This window comes from Phacochoerus africanus, chromosome 9 (assembly GCF_016906955.1).
Source record: "Phacochoerus africanus isolate WHEZ1 chromosome 9, ROS_Pafr_v1, whole genome shotgun sequence".
NCBI classification, from domain to species: Eukaryota; Metazoa; Chordata; class Mammalia; order Artiodactyla; family Suidae; genus Phacochoerus; species Phacochoerus africanus.
In genome coordinates this window covers 33,898,942-33,918,260 of record NC_062552.1, presented here as the reverse complement: position 1 = coordinate 33,918,260, position 19,319 = coordinate 33,898,942, and the positions used below count along the sequence as shown (strand labels likewise).

General features: G+C 49.3%; 1 protein-coding gene across 1 annotated transcript in view; it reads right to left on the bottom strand.

Annotated features, from left to right (window-relative positions):
- Nucleotides 1-9,609: 9,609 nt before the first annotated feature.
- Nucleotides 9,610-19,319, bottom strand: part of FGD2 (FYVE, RhoGEF and PH domain containing 2) — a 39,296-nt gene continuing 29,586 nt past the window's right edge. The window contains exon 17 of the mRNA XM_047794787.1: nt 9,610-9,775. Coding sequence (XP_047650743.1) covers nt 9,644-9,775 — 132 coding nt within the window. The 3' untranslated portion in view covers nt 9,610-9,643. The remainder of the gene's footprint in view (nt 9,776-19,319) is intronic.

The window sequence follows — 19,319 nt, the reverse complement described above, 5'->3', positions numbered from 1 at the left end:
AACCTCTGAAGGAGCCAGATCCTAGCAAGCGTTTCCTCATTCTCTCAGCTGTTTCAGCACCTACTCTGTGCTGGGCTCACAGGATGGAAAGGTGGGCAAACCCCAATGTGGTCCACAGCCATGGTCTCTCAGAGAAATGAGACCCCTCCAAGGGCAGGCATGACCCAGCGTGAAAATGCTTCAGTGAGACAGGGGAGTTCTGGGATGGGGGGAGGAGCACCTTCTCTGGGGACTTGGACCCCCTTTGTGGAGGTCGAATGGGAGTTCACCAGGCAAAGAACAATGAGGATTCTCAGGAAGAGAGAACAGCATGTGCAAAGGCCCAGAGCTCAGAGGGAGGTTGGAGCAGAGTATCAGTGGGGTGTGTCCCAGATGAGTCTAGAAGGACAGGCTTGAGGGTGGCTGGGCAAGGCTGTCTCTTACTGGCCCCGCCTCTCTTTTTCAGCCTCCGCTCCCTTCTCTTCCTCTCCCACAACATCCCTCTGCAGCAGGTACTTGTTTCCTAAATAGGCATTTTCTTCTTCACATAGCCGCGACAGCAGCAACCCTCTGCTCAGCACGCTCCTTCTGCCAGGCCCTGCCCCGTGAAAGCGCCTTTGACTCCTGACTTAGCTCTCTGTCCCTGAGCCAGGCAGAAGAAGCCTGGGAAGCTTGTCTTGGGTTCAATGGGGGATTTAGGAGAATTTTGACAGAATTCAGCTGAGTCAAGGACAAAGTTCTCACAAAGGTCTATACGATCCTGTTCCGTCTGGGCTACCAGCCCCTAGCCTTGGACCCTCTCTTCCACTGCTGTTTGCTTTGTCAGCTCTACTTCAGCTGCGCTGGTGTCCTTGCTGGTCCTTAACTATGGCTTCTACTCAGCATCCCTGCCCCAGGTCCTTTGCACTTGCCCTTCCTTGCTTCTTTTTCTTTCTTGCTTTTCTTTTTGGCTGCGCCTGTGGTATATGGAAGTTCTCATGAGGAATCAAATACAAGCTGCATCTGTAATGCTATGCCACAGGTACGGCAAAGCCAGATCCTTAACCCATTGCATTGGGCTGGGGTTCGAACCAGCAATGCCACAGAGTCAAGCCAGATCATTAACCCACTGCTCCTCAGCAGAAACAGATCATTAACTCACTGCTCCTCAGCAAGAACTCTTGCACTTGCCGTTTCTTTTGTTTTGTTTTGGTTTTTAGGGCCACACCCATGGCATATGGAGGTTCCTAGGCTAGGGGTTGAATCCCAGCTATAGCCCCCGGCCTACACCACAGTCACAGTAATGTGGGATCCGAGCCGCATCTGCAACCTACCTACACCACAGCTCATGGGCAATGGCGGATCCCTAACCCACTGAGTGAGGCCAGGGATCGAACCTGAAACATCATGGTTTCTAGTCAGATTGTTTCTGCTGTACCACGATGGGAACTCCAGCACTTTTCTGCTGTTTCTAGTACATCTTTTCCCTCACCTCTCAGAGAGGTGCACCCAAATACTCTATTTAAAATTGCAACCCCGGGAGTTCCTTTCGTGGTGCAGCGGAAATGAATCCGACTCAGAACCATGAGGTTGCGGGTTCGATCCCTGGCCTCGCTCAGTGGGTTAAAGATCCGGAGCTGTGGTGTAGGTCACAGACATGGCTCGGATCCAGAGTTGCTGTGGCTGTGGGTAAGGCTGGCAGCTGTAGCTCCGATTAGACCCCTAGTCTTGAAACCTGCATATGCCATGAGTGCAGCCCTAAAAAGCAAATAAATAAGTAAATAAATAAAATAAAATAAAATTGCAACTCCTATCTCACCTCTGCCCCGCTTTTTCTCCATAGCACTCACCACCTTCAAGAGCCTGTATGATTCACGTATTTATTTATTTACTGTCTGTCTTTCCCTAGGAGAAGTGAGTTTCAGGAGGGCAGAGATTTGGGTCTGACTGGTTCTCTCTGTATCCTCAGCACCTAGCAGCAGTGCCTGGTGTACAGTAGGTGCTCAAGACATATTCGTTGGTTGAATGAATGAATTCTGAGTTCTGATTGCGTGCCAGGCGGGCTCTGCCCTCGATGCCACAGAGGCTGGAAAGCTGAAGGAACAGGGTCTCTGTTGCTCCAAGGGTGCCAGCTGAGCTGGTTCTTCTGGGCAGTGGGACAGGTCCCTGACAGCAAGGTGAGTCCTGGGTGAATCACCCCTAATGAGATGTTGAGGGCCACGCCAAGCCGCTTCCCACACGAGCGGCCGACAGGTCACTGCCTGTCACCAGGAAACTCCTCAATAAGGATTGAACAGGACCCTGGGCTGGGGCAGGAGGAAGTGCCCGCCTCCCTGGGGACCCCACCCATTCCTGAGGACTGAGTCGGCTCACCTGGGCTCCCTCACCCGCAGGCCTTGGTGAGACACTGGTTTCTCAACCTTGGCTTTGAGAAGATTTCCTTCCTAAAAGGAGTTTCGCTCACTGCATCCCACGCCCCTCCTGGGCAGGGCCTGTTTATCAGCTAGCCCTCTCTGGGTCACCGAGTCTGCAGAAGGAAGGCAGCTGGGCCTGGCAAACCCCAAGCCTCCCCTGGGCAGCCCTAGAAAGAGTCAGTTGACCAGTTGGCCAGGGTTCATTAAGTGAGAGCATGGGATCAATGGGGCTTTTAAAGCCTGACTTGATGGTGTGATGTGGTCTCCACGACGACATTCCACCTGCCCATTGGAGCCTGGGGCCCGCCAGAGCGCCTGCCTGAGCCCAGGTCAGGGCGCTGACTCCTGAGAGCCTCCATCTCTTCATCTGCAGAGTGGGGCAAAGCCTCCTGCCCCGTGGGTGGCTGTGGGGCTGGATGAGATCATAGGTATACAGAACGAGGAATGCAGGTGGGTAGCCAGGCCTCCGCCCTGAAGCCCCAAAGATGTGGCTGATGAGACCAAGTGAGGGGTCGAGAGCGACCCTGATAGGGAACCGTGGCCGATCTCTTGGGTTAGACCCTGTTGGAAAATGAAAAAAAAAAAAAAAAAGAATGTATATATGTATGGGTGGCTGGGTCACTGCTGTACAGCAGAAATTGAAGGAATATTATAAACCAACTATAATCAAAAATTAAAAAAAAAAAAAAGGATGACCCTGGCTCCCAGCAGGAGGGCAGCTCTGTCCAAGCCAGGTTGTTCTGGAGGTGCCACATCCTTGGCCAGGAGCATGGCGTAGGGCGTGGGGTGTGGGGTGTGGGGTGTGGGGCTGCCCGGGAGGATGTCAAGCTTGGACAGTTCCGAGCCCTTCTCCCCTCCCCTCTGACAGCTGCCTGGGCCTCCTCCTTTCATTTTAAACCTGGTGAGTTGGGCCCAGCATCTGCCATTCCCCTCCCACCCTGGGTGGGACCTGCCCCGTGTTTTTGGAAAGCACTTCGTCCACATGTCTCAAGAGTCTTCAAACTTTTCATGCCCTTTGACCCAGTGAGTCCTTTTCTAGGAAGTTCCCCTGGAGAAGTCCCTGGAACGATGGGAGCAGTTAATGCATCAAGAGCTGCACTTAGACTATTGTGCTGCCGGTAACTTCATGCTTTCTAAGAGTTTAAATGTCAAAGGACAACATTTATGTTACAGAGTCAAGTGGATGTGATATCGTGCAGGAGACACATATACAAGGAAGGAAGTAGACAGTGATTATCTCTGAGTGACTGGAACTTGAATGGCTATTTTCATTTTCTTCTTTACACTTTTCTGCTTGGTATTGAGGTGGTTCTAAGTGGACATGCTTTGCCTTTATGATAATTTGATTAAAAATCAGTATTGAGGGAGTTCCCGTTGCAGCTGGGTGGGTTATGAATCCAGCTAGTATCCATGAGAACATAGGGTCTATCCCTGGCCTCGCTTAGTGGATTTAGGATCCGGTATTGCCGTGAGCTGTGGTGTAGGTCACAGACGTGGCTCTGATCCGGCGTTACTGTGGCTGTGTGGCATAGGCTGGTGGCTGCGGCTCCCATTTGACCCCTAGCCTGGGAACTTCCGTATGCTGCAGGTGCAGCCCTAAATAAATAATAAAAGCAGTATTAAGAAAAGAAAGAGAAAAGACATGTGAGTTCCCAGAAGCTGAGGAAGCGTAACAGAGACCAAGCCGGGAACAGAGAACCAACTGACCCACCCCTTCCAGGGAAAGGCAGCGGCCACGTGGAGCGAGGCAGGCCTGGTGCCTTGCCAGCCGGACAGCCGGCCCTGGGCTCACTTCCTCCAGCACTGCTGCCCAGGGGCAGAGCTGAGACTAGTGGTGGGAGAGAGCAGAGCCTGGTCCAGAGGCCCCTCTCTCTCCCCTTCCTGTTGCCCAGGCCACAGGGCCCCTGGAGTTTGCCCTTCCATCTCCTCTGCTTCCATGATATCCCGTCAGAAGCCTGCTGCTTTTGTGCTGTGCTTATAACCTGGGGTGTCTTCCCTGACTATGAATATCCTGTATCCAGTTCTCAAAATGCAGGTCCTTATACCAGCTGGCAGCATTAGCATCACCCAGGAATTCATTAGAAATGCAAATTCACAGACCCCACCCCAGACCCACTGAATCTGAAACTCTGCATGTGGAGCCCAGCAATCTGCTTTAACAAGCCCTCCAGGGCTACAGCTTGAGAGCCACTGCCTCATAGTAGAGCCCACTGTAGCCCTTGGGTTTTGTTTGTTTGTTGGCTGTGTGCATAGCGTGTAGAAGTTCAGGGGCCAGGAATCAAACCCATGCCACAGCAGCGATCAGAGCCACAGTAGTGACAATGCTGAATCCTTAACCTGCTGAGCCACCCGAGAATTCCAGTGGTCCTTGTTTTACATCAATTATTTCATTTTATACATTGCCATGATTATTACTTAACAAAAAAACAAAAAAAAAAACAAAAAAAAAACAAGCTCAGAGAGGTCAAGGGACTTGCCAAGGTCACACAGCCAGTCAGAGGTAGAGCTGGACTCTGAGCCCATACTTTTATTTTAGCCTTTGTGCTTTCCTGTTTTTCCTGCTGCCTAGACTTCAGGCTCTCCTACAGGGTCCCGCTTGGCCCTGGGCATACAGAATGCCACAGACATGGGTTGGACCAGAGTTTGCACACTGTGGCATCAGAACCTTGGCTGCTCAGCCGGAAGCCCAGACTGATCCCTCATGAGATCCAGGCAGCCCAGGTCCCCTGTGGGATGAGGGAGGCAGCTCTGAGTACCTGCTGAGGCCCCTCCAGTGATGACAGCCAGTGGCAATCTGGATGGACAAACCTCAGTGGAGGGGCACAGTGCCACCTGCTGGCCAGAAGGACATCATCAGTGATGCTGGCTGATTAACACAGGGACTCACACGAACACTCAGGGACACGGTGACAAGCATGCACGTGTCTCCTCCCACTGCACGTGGGCAGACCAGTTCACACGTGGATGTCTGGGCCTGTGGGCATGTGGGGCTCTCAGCCATGCGGCCTGGCAGAAAGCAGTAAATTCACTCATTTATTCATCTCTTCCCTCACCAAATGTTCATTGAGATATGCCAAGCCCACAGCAGCTCTCCCTGGCTGGATGATGATAAAGAGGCAATTGGAGTTCCCTGGTGGCCTAGTGGTTAAGGATCCGGCATGGTCACTGCTGTGGCCCAGGTTTTTTTTCTTTTTTCTTTTTAGAGCCACACCTGCAACATATGGAAGTTCCCAGGCTAGGGGTTGAATTGAAGCTGCAGCTGCCAGCCTAGCACAGTAACACTGGATCCAAACTGCATCCGTGACCTACATTGCAGCTGGTGACAATGCCAGATACCTTAACCCACTGAGTGAGAACAGGGATTGAACCTGCATCTTCATGGATACTAATCAGATTCTTAACCCCCTGAGCCACAATGGAAACTCCCTGTGGCATTTGATACCTAGCCTGGGAACTTCTGCATGTCATGGGCATGATCAAAAAAAAAAAAAAAAAGAAGAGAGAGAGAGAGAGAGAGAGAGAAACTAGGCAATCACTAAGCGATGTGGATAAGGGTCCCAGGTGGGATGTGCCCGGTGAGGTCACAGAGGCAGCCTCTTATCCCAGCCTATAAGCTGGGTTGGAGGCAAGGACAACATCTCCAGGAAGTACATGCCCAGCTAGGTCTTAGCACAGGAGCAGGAGATGCTGGGTAAAGGACGCAGGAGCTCATCAGAGCAAAGCCCAGAGGAGGAGCTGGGACCCCTAGCAAGGGTTTTACACCCAAGCCTCAGAGTCTGGACTCTCCGCAGGCAGTGGGGGGCCATGGAAACTTCAGCCAGGGAAGGCCATGGCCTGGTTCTGGGGCCATTCCTGACTGACACATTTGTTCTATAGCTGAGGCCCTGAGGGTCTTTTAGCCCCTTTTGGGGTTGGACCTTGAATGTGATTTGTCCCTGTGGACTGTCTCCTCTGGCTGCAGCAGTTACCCTTGGATGTGTCTGGGAAGGGGAGAGACACCCCCACCCCACCCTGCCCATACCCCCAGTCCCCCAAGAGCAGCCTACGTTGTGTCTAGAAAAGAATGAAGCAAACTGCAGCCATTATTAAGGCAGGAATCCCTGTGTCCCCTGTAGATGCCCTTTTACCTTTTTTTTTTTTTTTTTTTTTAGGGCCACAGCTGCAGCACATGGAGGTTCCTGGGTTAGGGGTCAAATCGGAGCTGCAGCTGCCGGCCTTCCCCACAGCCACAGTGACACCAGATCCTTAACCCACTGAGCAACACCTCAACTGTGGCAATGCTGGATCCTTAACCCATTGAGGGAGGCCAGGGATCGAGCCCGCATCCTCATGGATACTAGTGGGATTCTTAACCTGCTGCCACAACGGGAACTCCTAGCCCTTTTTTCAACTCACTGGGCCCCCCCAAGTCAGCTCAGAGGGTGTGACCTATTCCAAAACCTAGCTCCCTGTGCCCACCAGATCCCCTGGTTCCCCTACCAGAGGGTCAGGACTTCTCTGTGGAGACGGGCCCTGGATGGGTGAGTTTTGGGGGGCGGTGAGCACAGGAGGGAGCCTGGAGCACCAACACAGCTGTGTCTGGTTAGGGCATTGGGGGCTGACCTGGAGGGAACCCCAAGGCTGAGGGGGAAGGGAGACGCACCAGGACTCCCCAAAGAGGTGGTGGCAGGTGGGGCTGAGGAGAAAACCTTGGCAGCTTCCCAAGGCAGCTTGGCTGTGACTTTGTCAATGGCCGGGTCCCCACTAGCCCTGCCCACCCCCCCCCCACCCCCCGCGCACGCCCCGTCCCCTGCCTGCGGTTTTCCTCAGTAGAACAGTGCGGTAGCTTCCGAGAAGCCCCACCAAGACTTTCCTGTCAGGGCAACTCCAAGTTCCTCTTACTGAGGAAGGGGAAGTGGTGGAGTCTCTCCTACGGCCTTTCAGTTTCTTTCTAAGAAGCCAGAGCGTCCAGCCCAGGCCCTGGGCACCCGCAGGTGTTGAAGGGAGAGGTGTTCCAGGTCAGGGGCTTTCCCGCCTCACTTCCAGTCGAAGCTCATTTGTTGGGGCCCCGGGGTGGACATTCCAGAAGAGGAAATGAGACGCGCGTTTTGCAGGGCCTTTCCCACGCCCCCTCCTTTCTTCCTCCTCCAGGGTCACCCCCCCACCCCGCCCCGCCACAGGAACAAGTGCCAAAGGCAGCCTCCCCTCCTCCCCTCCCTTAGGGACATCTCAGGTGGAAACTGATTTCCTCAGGGTTCAAGACAACCTCTTCTGAGTCCTGATTCTTTGGGGCTCTGCTGGGTGACTGAAAACTAACCCAAACGAAGAACTGACAGGTGACACCAGCTTCACGCCCAAGCTGGGACCGGGGATAGGCTCGCTTTGGAAACCCTAAGTTTTTTTTTCTTTCTTTCTTTTTTTGCTGCTTCACGGCATATGGAGTTCCTGGGGGGCCAGGGATCAGATCTGAGACGCAGTTGTGACCTACGATGAAGCTTCGGCAAAGCTGAATCCTTAACCCACTGTGCCACGAATGGAACCTTCATCCTCGTGCTGCAAACGCCACCAATACCATTTTGTCAAAGTAGGAACTCTTTTTTTTTTTTTTGTCTTTTTGGGGCCACACCTGTGGCATATGGAAGTTCCCAGGATAGGGGTTGAATTGGAGCTGCAGCTGCCGGCCTAGACCACAGCCACAGCAATGCGGGATCTGACAACGTCTTCGACCTACACCACAGCTCACAGCAAGGCCAGATCTTTAACCTACTGAGCGAGGCCAGGGATCGAAGCTGTGTCCTCATGGATACTAGTCGGGTTCATTAATCACTGAGCCACAATGGGAACTCCCAAAGTAGGAACTCTTGGAGACCTGAAGCCTCTTGAGGAGAGACTGTGGGAGCCTCAAGAACTGAGAGACACCTTTTTTTTTTTTCCTTTTTAGGACCGCACCTGCAGCATATGGAAGTTTCCAGGCTAGGGGTCAAATCAGAGTTACAGTGCTGGCCTACACCAGAGCCACAGCAACTGGGGATCCGAGACTCATCTGCGACCTACACCACAGCTCACAGCAATGCCAGATCCTTAACCCACTGAGTGAGACTAGGGATTGAACCCACATCCTCATGGATATTAGTCGGGTTCGGGACTGTTGAGCCACAATCAGAGCTCCGAGAGGCCACCTTTTTAAGAAGATCTGGCTTGATGGTAAAGCAAAAGTTCTGATGTGATTATAACAATAGCCACCACTGAAGTTAAGCACTTATTGTGTGCCAGCCCCATGCCCAGCTTTTTACATTAATTTCCTCCTACAATCCCCACGGCAATCCCATGACGAAGATACAATCATTATCCCTGAAGTCTAGCACCTGCCCAGCTCTCGCATCCCAAGGGCCCATCCTTCCCAGTAGACCTCTTCTTGGTAAGACGGGGAAGAAAGATCAGGCCCTTAAAGGAGCTGGCTGGGAAGGTATAATTTCCAATCTCCCCAAGTCTCTCCAAGCAACCTCTGAGCCCTGAAGAGTGAGTGATCTAGTTAAAGCATCTTCACGGCACAGCAGGGCTGGGGCTCTCCCCAAGGCCTTTCAAACTCCTGTAGCCTCTTTTATTTTCCTTCCACAGGCACTGTTTTAGGCATTGCTTTGCCAACACACACGTTATGGGGACAGTAGGGGGATTCCCCTGAACCATGATGCTGTTCCGTTCAAAAACATTTGCCTAGAGGTCCCCAACTGTGTGATTCACACTGTTGAGGTGGCAAGAAAACTCAGCTGCGGGGCGGAGGTAGGCAAACAAAAGGGGACACTGAGAGGGTAGGCAAGGTTCAGTGAATAAAAATACAGGACACCGGTGAAATTAAAATTTCAGATCAACAACAACATTTGGGATGCCCTTGTACTGAAGAAAATTAAAAAAAAAGTGTTGTTTGTCTCATATTCAAATTTAACTGGGCATCCTGTTTTGTATTTGGCAACCCTGGACACTCAGCACCTGGGGCAGAGCCCCAGCCCTCCCCACAGTTTCAGGGAGCTGCTGTCAAGAGGAAGAGCCAACAGGGAATTCCCTTGTGGTGCAGCGAGTTAAGGATCTGGCGTTGTCATTGTAGTGGCACAGGTTCGATCCCTGGCCTGGGAACTTCCACATGCTGCAGATGCGGGGGTGGGGGAAGTGGGGGGTTAGTGGAGAGAGAGCCAGCAAAGCTGGGAGAAAACCACACACCTGGGATGAAAAACAAACCTGAGTTTGGTAAGAGAAGGATGGAAACATTCTGCTTCAAGGATTCCTCCTGAGCAATCTCAAAATCTCATTCTCATCCCAGGGCAGAGGTCCAAGTTCAAGTTCCAAAAAGATGCATGGTGTTCCTGAAGAAGACCTTCCTTTCTCTGGGCCCCAGTGTTTTCATCTGTCATGGAGAGGAGGTCTGGATTCTAAGAAGCAAGAGAAGGTGTGAGGTGGCCAGGAGGAAATTTGAAGAGGAGGAGGCAGCTCCACTTGGAAACGTGCCACACTTTCTGCCCTGTGGCACTGAGGGGGACTGGCACCTTGGGACTGGACCCTGGGTGCTTGGAGGCTTCTCTGGGGTCAGGACAGCCAGCTTTTCAAACACACCTGAGCCACAGCCATGGTGGTCGCTGGCTCTAAATGAGAAACATAGATTGGACTGATGAAAGGGTTAAATGTCTACAAAATGTTAACTAGCCAACTGCAACTCAACTCCTAGAGTTTACATCAGTTATATGTGATGGGGCTGGTGGGTCCATTTGAATACATTTGCGGCATGTGGCTTTTTTTAAAAAATGTATTTCTATTACGTTATTCAGATCAAGAGTCAAATAAGGTCTGTGCATTATTGGGGTTTGTTTTGGCTGCACCTATGGGCACAGAGAAGTTCCTGGGCCAGGGGTTGAATCTGAGCTGCAGCTGCGACCTACGCCATAGCTGTGGCATTTCCAGATCCTAAACCCACTGTGCGGGGCTGGGGATTGAACCTGAGCTACTGTAGCTACCACATTGGGTCCTTAACCTGCTGTACCACAGCAGGAACTCTGAGGGATGTGGCCTTTGAGAGTAAGATGCCCAGGGTTTTCAAGCCCCACAAAGAGCAGTCCAGAGATGTGGAGCCAGTGAATACCTCCAGACTAGCCCCCTGCTCCAGGGGCTGTGTAGAGGTGACCCTTAGCAGCCAGAACCTTGGGAGAGAGACATGGGGGAAGGGCTTGTCTGGGAGTCAGGGAAGGCCCCTTTGGGAGGGTCCCAAATGGTCCCTGGAGGGGGACTGGTGAGACCCAGCAGGGCCTCTGGGCCAGGCTGTGGCTCCAGGTAGGGCTGCGGTCTTGGCAGGGAGCTGGCAGCCGTATCGCGAGCCGAGTCCCAACACTTCTCAGGCTGGGTAGGGGCTGGGATTTCTTCTCTACCCTCACCTGCTAGAAAGGCCAGGGCTGCATAGGTGCAGAGGTGGCACCAGGGGCTCCGGGTACCCTAGGCCCCTCTAATCACCAAAAACTCCATACCTCAAAGCCGCCACCAGAAGCTAATAGTCTTTGCTGTGGACAGGGCCATTTTCTCAATCTTGCATAAAAGTATACCTTTAGGAAGTTTGGTGTATTATTTTGCTCAGGCTGCCACAGCCAAGTACCATCGCCAGGGAGGCGTAAAGAACAGAAAGTTGGAGTTCCCGTTGTGGCTCAGCGGTTAAAGAATCCAACTAGGAACCATGAGGTTGTGGGTTCCATCCCTGGCCTCGCTCAGTGGGTTAAGGATCTGGCGTTGCTGAGAGCTGTGGTGTAGGTCCCAGACACAGCTCTGATTCTGCATTAATGTGGCTGTGGTGTAGGCCAACAGCTGTAGCTCTGATTCAACCCCTAGCCTGGGTACTTCCATATGTCACAGGTGCAGCCTTAAAAAAAAGCGCACACACACACACACACACACACACACACAAAAGAATCCAACTGTAGAGGTTTGGGTTGCTTCAGAGGTTCATTTTGACCCCTGGCCCAGCAAAGTGGGTTAAAGGATCAGGTATTGCCAAAGCTACAGTGTAGGTCTCAGGTGTGGCAAGATTCTGTCCCTGGCCCAGGAGAACTTCCATATGCTGTGGGTGTGGCCATTAAAAAAAAAAATCTCCAGATACAGTCATATTCTGAGGTCCTGGGGGGTTAAAACTTCAACATATAAATTTGAGGGATGACACAATTCAGCCAATAAAACTTGGAGAGTTTTAACCTAAAATTGGAAATGAAAACAATGTACTGGCTTTGGAAATGAAGTTTGAAGACTGGTCCCAAGATCACTCCTCAGAGATGACCCCCATCCTCCAAGACATTCCGGAGCCTCTCCTATCTACCAGTTTTTCAGTATGCAGAAGTTCCTGGGCCTAGGATCAAACCTGGGCCACAGCAGCCACCTGAGCCACAGCAATGACAATACTGGATCCTTAACCTGCTAAGCCACCAGTGAACTCCTCTTGCCTACTAGTTTTTTCCAATTAAATTTTATTTTTTTAGGGGCTCACCTGCAGCATATGGAAGTTCCCAGGCTAGGGGTCAAATTGGAGCTGCAGCTGCCAGTCTACACCACAGCCACAGCAATGCCAGATCCGAGCCATGTCTGAGATCTACATCATAGCTCACAGCAACAAAGGATCCTTAACCCGCTGAGTAAGGCCAGGGATCAAACCTGCATCCTCATGGATATTAGTCAGGTCCTTAACCCGTTGAGCCACCAGGGAACCCCTCCTGCCTACTAGTTTTGATCAGGGGTAGTTTGAAGCCTTTGGACATGGTCCTCACTGATCAGTGGGCTGGGAGGAAGGTCAGTGTTGTGACCAAAATGCTAGGATTTCGAACAGGGCGAGCACCTCTCCCTACCCAACCAAAAACGTCTGGTAATCTTTGTCCTTGAAAAACTGTCTTTAAAAATAAAGTTTCAAATTTTCTACCTGGAGCTGCTATTTATAGGATCATTCAGGAGTCTCTAAGAGAGACAAACTTTTAGCCTTTGTGTTTTCACAAAAGTAGGACATGTTTATCGTTGAAAACACAAATGAAAAAGAAAAAATTAATGATAATCAGTAATCAGACCTCCTAGAGATAATCATCCTTAACATCTGAGTTTCTATATCTTTCTGGATCTATCATGCATCTTAATCTCCATCTTCATCTACATATGTAGGGTTAAGTTTACTTTAAAGATAAGATTAAGCTGTACCATTTCATAACTTCTTATCAATTATTGTATCATGATCACTCGCTGGGCACTGAATTGTTTTCTACGATGCCATTTTCTATGGTAGCAGCTATGAGCCATAAGTGACTCAACAAATTACCTATTGTTGAATAATTTTTATGATATTAAATCAAGCTTCAACAACATCTCAGTAGTTAAATCTTTGCCATGATTATTTACTTAAGGACAAATTCCTAGAAGTGAAATTTATGATTTAAAGAGAAAGCCATATTTAAAATTTTAAACGTTATTTTTGAATGTATTGTATATTCACTAGGTTCAAAATGTAGAAAGCATCTGCTCACCTCTGTTCTTTTTTTTTTTGCTCACCTCTTTTCTGAAGTCACCCAGCTCCCCCCCTCAGAGGCAATCACAGTTACCAATGTCTTATGTTCTTCCCAGAGATAGTTTACATATATATATAATATACATATATAATATGTAGTACCTGTGTATGCACATATATGCAGTCATAAAATATATGCATATGTGCATATCTATCTGTATGTATATACATGATTTTTTCCCACAAATGGTGGTATCTTCTATATACTGTTTTGCTCTATGCATTTTTTATTTAACAAATCACCTTGAGGGGCTGTCCATGTCAGTACATAAAGAGCATTCACATTTTTTTAACACCTGCATGGCATTTCACTATATGTGTATATTGTAATATATCTAAACAGTTCCCTATTTTCTTTAATTTTTTTGGCAGCGCCTGCTACATGTGGAAGTTTCTGGTCCAGGGATTGAACCTGCATCAGAGCAGCGACCCAAGCCACTGCAGTGATGACACTGGGTCCATAACTTTCTGCACCACAGGAGAACTCTTAAATAGTTCCCCATTGATGGACATACAGGTTTCTTGTTTTTGTTTTTTCATTTTGCTTTTTAGGGCTGCACCTGCAGCATATGGCAGTTCCCAGGCTAGAAGTCAAATCTGAGCTACAGCTGTGGCCTACACCACAGCCACAGCAACTCAGGATCTGAGCCAAAGCTGTGACCTATATCACAGCTCATGGCAGCACCGTATCCTTAACTTACTGAGCGAGGCCAGGGATCAAACCTGCATCCTCATGGATCCTAGTCAGGTTCGTTAACTTCTGAGCCACAAAGGGAACTCCTATAGGTTGTTTTTAATTACACACAGCTGTATAACAAATTACCCCAAAATATAGTGACATAAAGCCGCAATAAAAATTTATTTTCTGGAGTTCCCATTGTAGCTCAGCAGGAATGCATCCAACAAGAATCTGACAAGTTTGATCCCTGGCCTCACTCAACAGGTGAAGACTCCAGCATTGCCATGAGCTGTGGTATAGGTCAAAGATGTAGCTCAGATCCAGAGCTGCTGTGGCTGTGGCATAGGCTGGCAGCTGTGGCTACAATTCAACCCCAGCCACAATGGGAACTCGAAGACTTAGTGTCTTACAGCACCAGTCTATCATATCTCGCAGGTCTGTGAGTTGGCTGGGTGGGTCCTCTCATGCACACAGCTGCAATATGCTGATGGCTTGGCTCAGTTGGGTGGTCTAGAATGGCTGGGGTGCCTGCACCCTGCTCTTCCTATAATCTTTCGCACTGGGCTTTTTTTTAAAGGGCTGCACCAGCAGCATATGGAATCTCCCAGGCTAGGGGATCAAATCAGAGCTGCAGCTGCCAGCCTATGCCACAGACACAGCAATGCCAGATGCAAGCCGTGTTTGTGACCTATGCTACAGCTCACGGCAGCGCAAGATCCTTAACCCACTCAGTGAGGCCAGGCATTGAACCCGTATCCTCATGGATGCTAGTCAGTTTCTTTACCCCCCTGAGCCACAATGGGAGCTCCCAGGCTTCTTCACATAGCAGACACTTTCCAAAAGAAAGAAAGCAGGAGACCAGCCTCACTTCGGCCAGAACATCATTTCTGCCACATCCCATCTGTCAAAGCAGGTCACCAGGTTGACATAGATTCAAGGGGAGGTGAAATAGACTCCACCTTGTTGTAGAGGAAGAAGCAAAGTCACATTGCAAAGAGGCCTGGACACAAGGGTGGGGGTAATTCTCTTGGGGGCCACGGTTGTAACAATATTCCACAGGGATGGTGTACAAAGTTCATACACCGGGTCTGCGTGCCCCACACATGCACCCAGAGACCCGTGAACTTTGGCCTCACTCTTGGCAACAAGCTGGTGCCTCCCAACTTGTTCCTCACCCCCTCCTCCATCATTCCAGCTCAGAGGCTCTGCCCTTTGGCTGTGTTTCTGGTTTGGGGCCCCGTTTGTGCCCTTTGGCCTTGCTGATGCATGTGAGGACTTTGAGTTACCTGCCAGCCTTCCCCTTCCTGGAACTCACCCCCCCAACCCCCACCCACACTCTGGCAGGGCCCGGTCTGCCCTCCCCTTGCGGGAAGTTCATACAATACCAGTGGATTCTTCTTGACAGATTTCCCAGGAAAAATGTTTAATCTATCTGAAAATACAAAATGTCTTTCTCCTTTTATTCACCCCAACCTAATAAGCTCCAGTAAATCAAGCCTTTGAGAAATTCCACAATTTATGCTCCAAATTTTAGTCTTTTTTTTTTTTTTGGTTTCTCACACATGTCCTTTAGAACCCATGAGCTGCTAAGAATATAAACCCATGATGTTGTTATTTGAAAAGATCTCTAAAGGAAAAGATAATGCCAATAAGATGGAGTCTCATAGGGAGTTCCCTTAGCAGCTTAGTGGTTAACCAATCGGATAAGTGTCCATGAGGATGCGGTTCGATCCCTGGCCTTGTTCAGTGGGTTAAGGATCCGGTGTTGCCGTGAGCTGTGGTGTAGGTCGCAGGCAAGGCTTGGATCCCATGTTGCTGTGTCTGTGGTATAAGCCAGCAGCTGTAGCTCTGGTTGGACCCATAGCCTGGGAACTTCCATATGCTGTGGGTGTAGCCCTAAAAACAAAACAAAAAAAAACCCCCCAAAAGATAGAATCTCATAGAATGGTTTATTGGGTGGGCCAAAAAATTAACAGGAATCACATTTTCCTAATCAAATTATATTTTTTGATGTAGTAGCCAGTTTTGCTGCCCAAGGACTCTCAGAGGGCTATAAGGCAGAACATAAAATTATTTAGTAATAAAAGAAAAAAAATTTTTTTTTTTTGATCTTTTGGTCTTTTTAGGGCTGCACCCATGGCATATGGAGGTTCCCAGGCTAGGGGTCTAATCGGAACTGTAGCCGCCGGCCTATGCCACAGCCACAGCAATGCCAGATCTGAGCCACGTCTGCGACCTACATCACAGCTCATGACAACACCAGATCTTTAACCCACTGAGCAAGGCCAGGGATCAAACCCGCAACCTCATGCTTCCTACTCGGATTTGTTTCCACTGAGCAATGATGGGAACTCCAGGTTTAGATTTTTTTAATAAACCACATTTTCTTTGTAAAGAGAAGCCTTCTGGGAGCTCCTGTAGTGGCTCAGTGGGTTAAGAACCTGACATAGTGTCCATGAGGATGCCAGTTTGATCCCTTCCCTCACTCAGTGGGTTAAGAATCCGGTGATACTGTGAGCTGCAGCTTAGGCCACAGATGTGGCTTGGATCCAGAGTTGCTGTGGCTGTGGCATAGGCCAACAGCTGCAGCTCTGATGTGACCCCTACCCATGGAGCTTCCACTTGCTGCAGCTGCAGCCCTAAAAAGAAAAAAAAAGAGTGAGGGAAAGAAGCCTTTTGGTAAAGATATTAAATTGCTATTAAAATGATTCTAGTGTTTTAAGAGGTATTATTAAGTAAGGAAAAGTGTAGGACAACTGCATAGTTAAGAACCTTTAGTGTAAGGAGGGGAGAATCTATAGAACATAAGACATTATAAGTCATAAAATAATGTGTTTTTTTTGGTGTGTGTATATATATGTGTACAAATCTCCCTTCTATCTATAAGAGACCAGTAATATTGACTCTTAGGAGAAAAAAATAGATTTCTGACAGCAAGGTAGGAGGGAGATTTTTCAATTTCTCTTTATCCTTTGTTCCTTTTGAATTTTGTACCAAAAATAAATCAAACCTGTGGGAGCAGGTATCGCCGGGGGAGGGGGGGCCCGAGGGAGCTCTCCAGGGTGCGGGAGATGTTCTGGGCCTTGGTCTGAGTGGAGGTTATGTGGGTGAACACTAGTGAAAAGTCATCCATCCATTTAATATCTGTCTGCTCTATTGTAAGTTTATTCTTCCAAGAAAATGATGGAAGGAGTCAAGTCTTTCAATGAAAAAAAAAATTAAATATATTAAAAATATTTTTTTAAAGAAAAATAAAGTTAGATCAGGGCAGGCTGCCAAAAAATGAAGTCAGACCTTGCCTTGCTCCACAAAAGTAGATGTGTTTCTGACAAGTTGACTTAAGCCAGTTTCTATAAAGTGAAGCATAATTTCCAGTTGGCTTCCATGACAATGTCTAAGATGTGTTCGTAGATTTATTCCAGTGCTGATCTGCTTTGTGTGTGTGTGTTTTTCCTTTTCTTATTAGGGCCACGCCTATGGCTTACGGAAGTTATCAGGCTAGGAGTCAAATCGAAGTTGCAGCTGCTGGCCTCCATCACAGCCACAGCCACACCAGATTCTAGCCATGTCTGCGATCTACACTACAGCTCATGGCAACACCGGATCCTTAACCCACCGAGCAAGGCCGGGGATTGAACCCACATCCTCATGGATACTAGACAGGATCTTAGCCTGCTGAGCCACAACGGGACTCTTATACCCATTATTTCACTTGACCCCAAAGCAACCCTATGAATGGACAGGGCACGTGTTGGTCATCCCGTTTTATGAATGAGGAAGGAAGTCGAGGCATAGACAGCGAAGTCACAAGAAGGTAACAGAGTTAGAACTCCAACCCGTATTTAAAAATTCTAAGTCCCATGTGATTACTGCGTTTCCCAGAAAGGTCACAGAGCACCCAGGATCAGTTCTGCCTTCCCCACTCACCAACAGTGTGATTCAGGGTGAGTTGCTGAATCTCTCTGTGTCTCCTTACTCCCATCTGTACAGTGGAGCTGGAATGTAGATTAAATATGCCAATACACGGAGAGCACATAGTAAGTGCTCATTAAAACTCAGCTCTTTTTTTTTTTCTTTTTCTTCCAGAGACAGACATGACTAGAATGCAAAAGATGGGAAGTAAAAGAATCATGGAGAGAAGAGGGTAAGGAGAAAAAAAAAACCAGAGGCAGAAATGGCTCCAGCGTGTCCATGTCCGTGTGTGGCTCAGGCAATAACAGGAAGGGTGTGACCAGGTAGAGGCCAGGGCCAGGTCAGTAGAAAAGGGCCCTCACCCCAACCCTGACCTTCAATTTGCAGAAGCTCACTGTTTGCATAGGCCTAAAGCCAGCTGGCAACTGGCCCAGAGCATGAGGCCAGGCAGGGGAGAGGAGAGATGGAAAACGCACCTGGGCCACCTTGAGGGTTGCAAGCTCCAGACGTCAGCAGGTGAGCAAGGTGGCTTCACTCAGAAAGCCAGATCTATGTCCAGTGGTGGGCTGGTAAAAGTAGCAACCAGACCTTGGTTGGGGGTTGAGGGGTAGGAAGGGGGCTGACTTGTCAATTTTCATGATGTGGACACTCCCACTATGGCCAATTTCAAAAGGAAGCAGGGTCACGGGGGAGAGACAGGCAGTCAGAGGGAAAGGCAAAGCTGTGAGGAGTCACAGTTAGGAGACCCTTGTCCTGGCCCCAGAGAGAGTCCACAGAAGTGCCAACGGGACTTGCACCATCACCGGACCCCTCTGACCTCAGGTCTCCTCAGTGGAGGAGAAATAACCCCTCCCATGGCGGTGGCCTGACAGCACTCGTGTGACTCCAGGCCAGAGGTTCTTTTAAGAGCACTTACTATGAGCTAAGTCCTGGGATACAGAGATCAATAAACAGGCTCTGAGAGGAACCAGGGGCCAGATCACAAAGGCCTGGTGGACTGTTTGAAGGAGAGGCATCAGGTGGACTTCTAACTGGAGCTCCTGTCGTTGATGAAGGGAATGCAGAGTGGTATGGCCACCCTGGAAGACATCTGGGCAGCTTCAAAGAGAGTTAATCCCAAGCTTACCATATGACCTAGTGATCCAATGCTAAGTGTTTAGTCTAGAGAAATGGACATGATCACTCACACAAAAACCCGAGCATGTTTATAATTTATCATGACCCCCTACCAAAAATAACCCAGAGGTCCTTCAACTGGGAAAGAGGAAACAAACTACTGTACACCCCCAGCAATGGAAAGGAGCTAAATACTGGGCCCTGAACAACGCGGACAAGTCTCAAATACATGAGGCTAAGAGAAGCCAGACTCAAAAGTCATCCTGGAAATTCCTACTGTGGCTCAGCAGGTTTAAGAACCTGATGTAGTGTCCATGAGGATACATGTTCAATCCCTGGCCTCGCTCAGTGGGTTAAGGATCCAGTGTTGCCACAAGCTGCAGCCCAGGTTGCAGATGTGGCTCAGATCTGCATTGATGTGGATGTGGTGTAGGCCGGCAGCTGTAGCTCTGATTCAACCCCTAGCCTGGAAATTTCCATATGCTGAGGGTTTGGCCCTAAAAAGACAAATAGATAAATAAGTCATCCTGTATGATTCCATGTTTTTGACATTCTGGAAAAGACTAAACTATAGGTCAGAGCACAGAGCAGTGGTTTGCCTGGGGCTGGGGTGGGGAAGTGGGGGAGGGGAAGGGTGACTCCAAAGGGGCAACTTCTGGGGGATAGGGCTGTTCTATGCTTTGATTGTGGT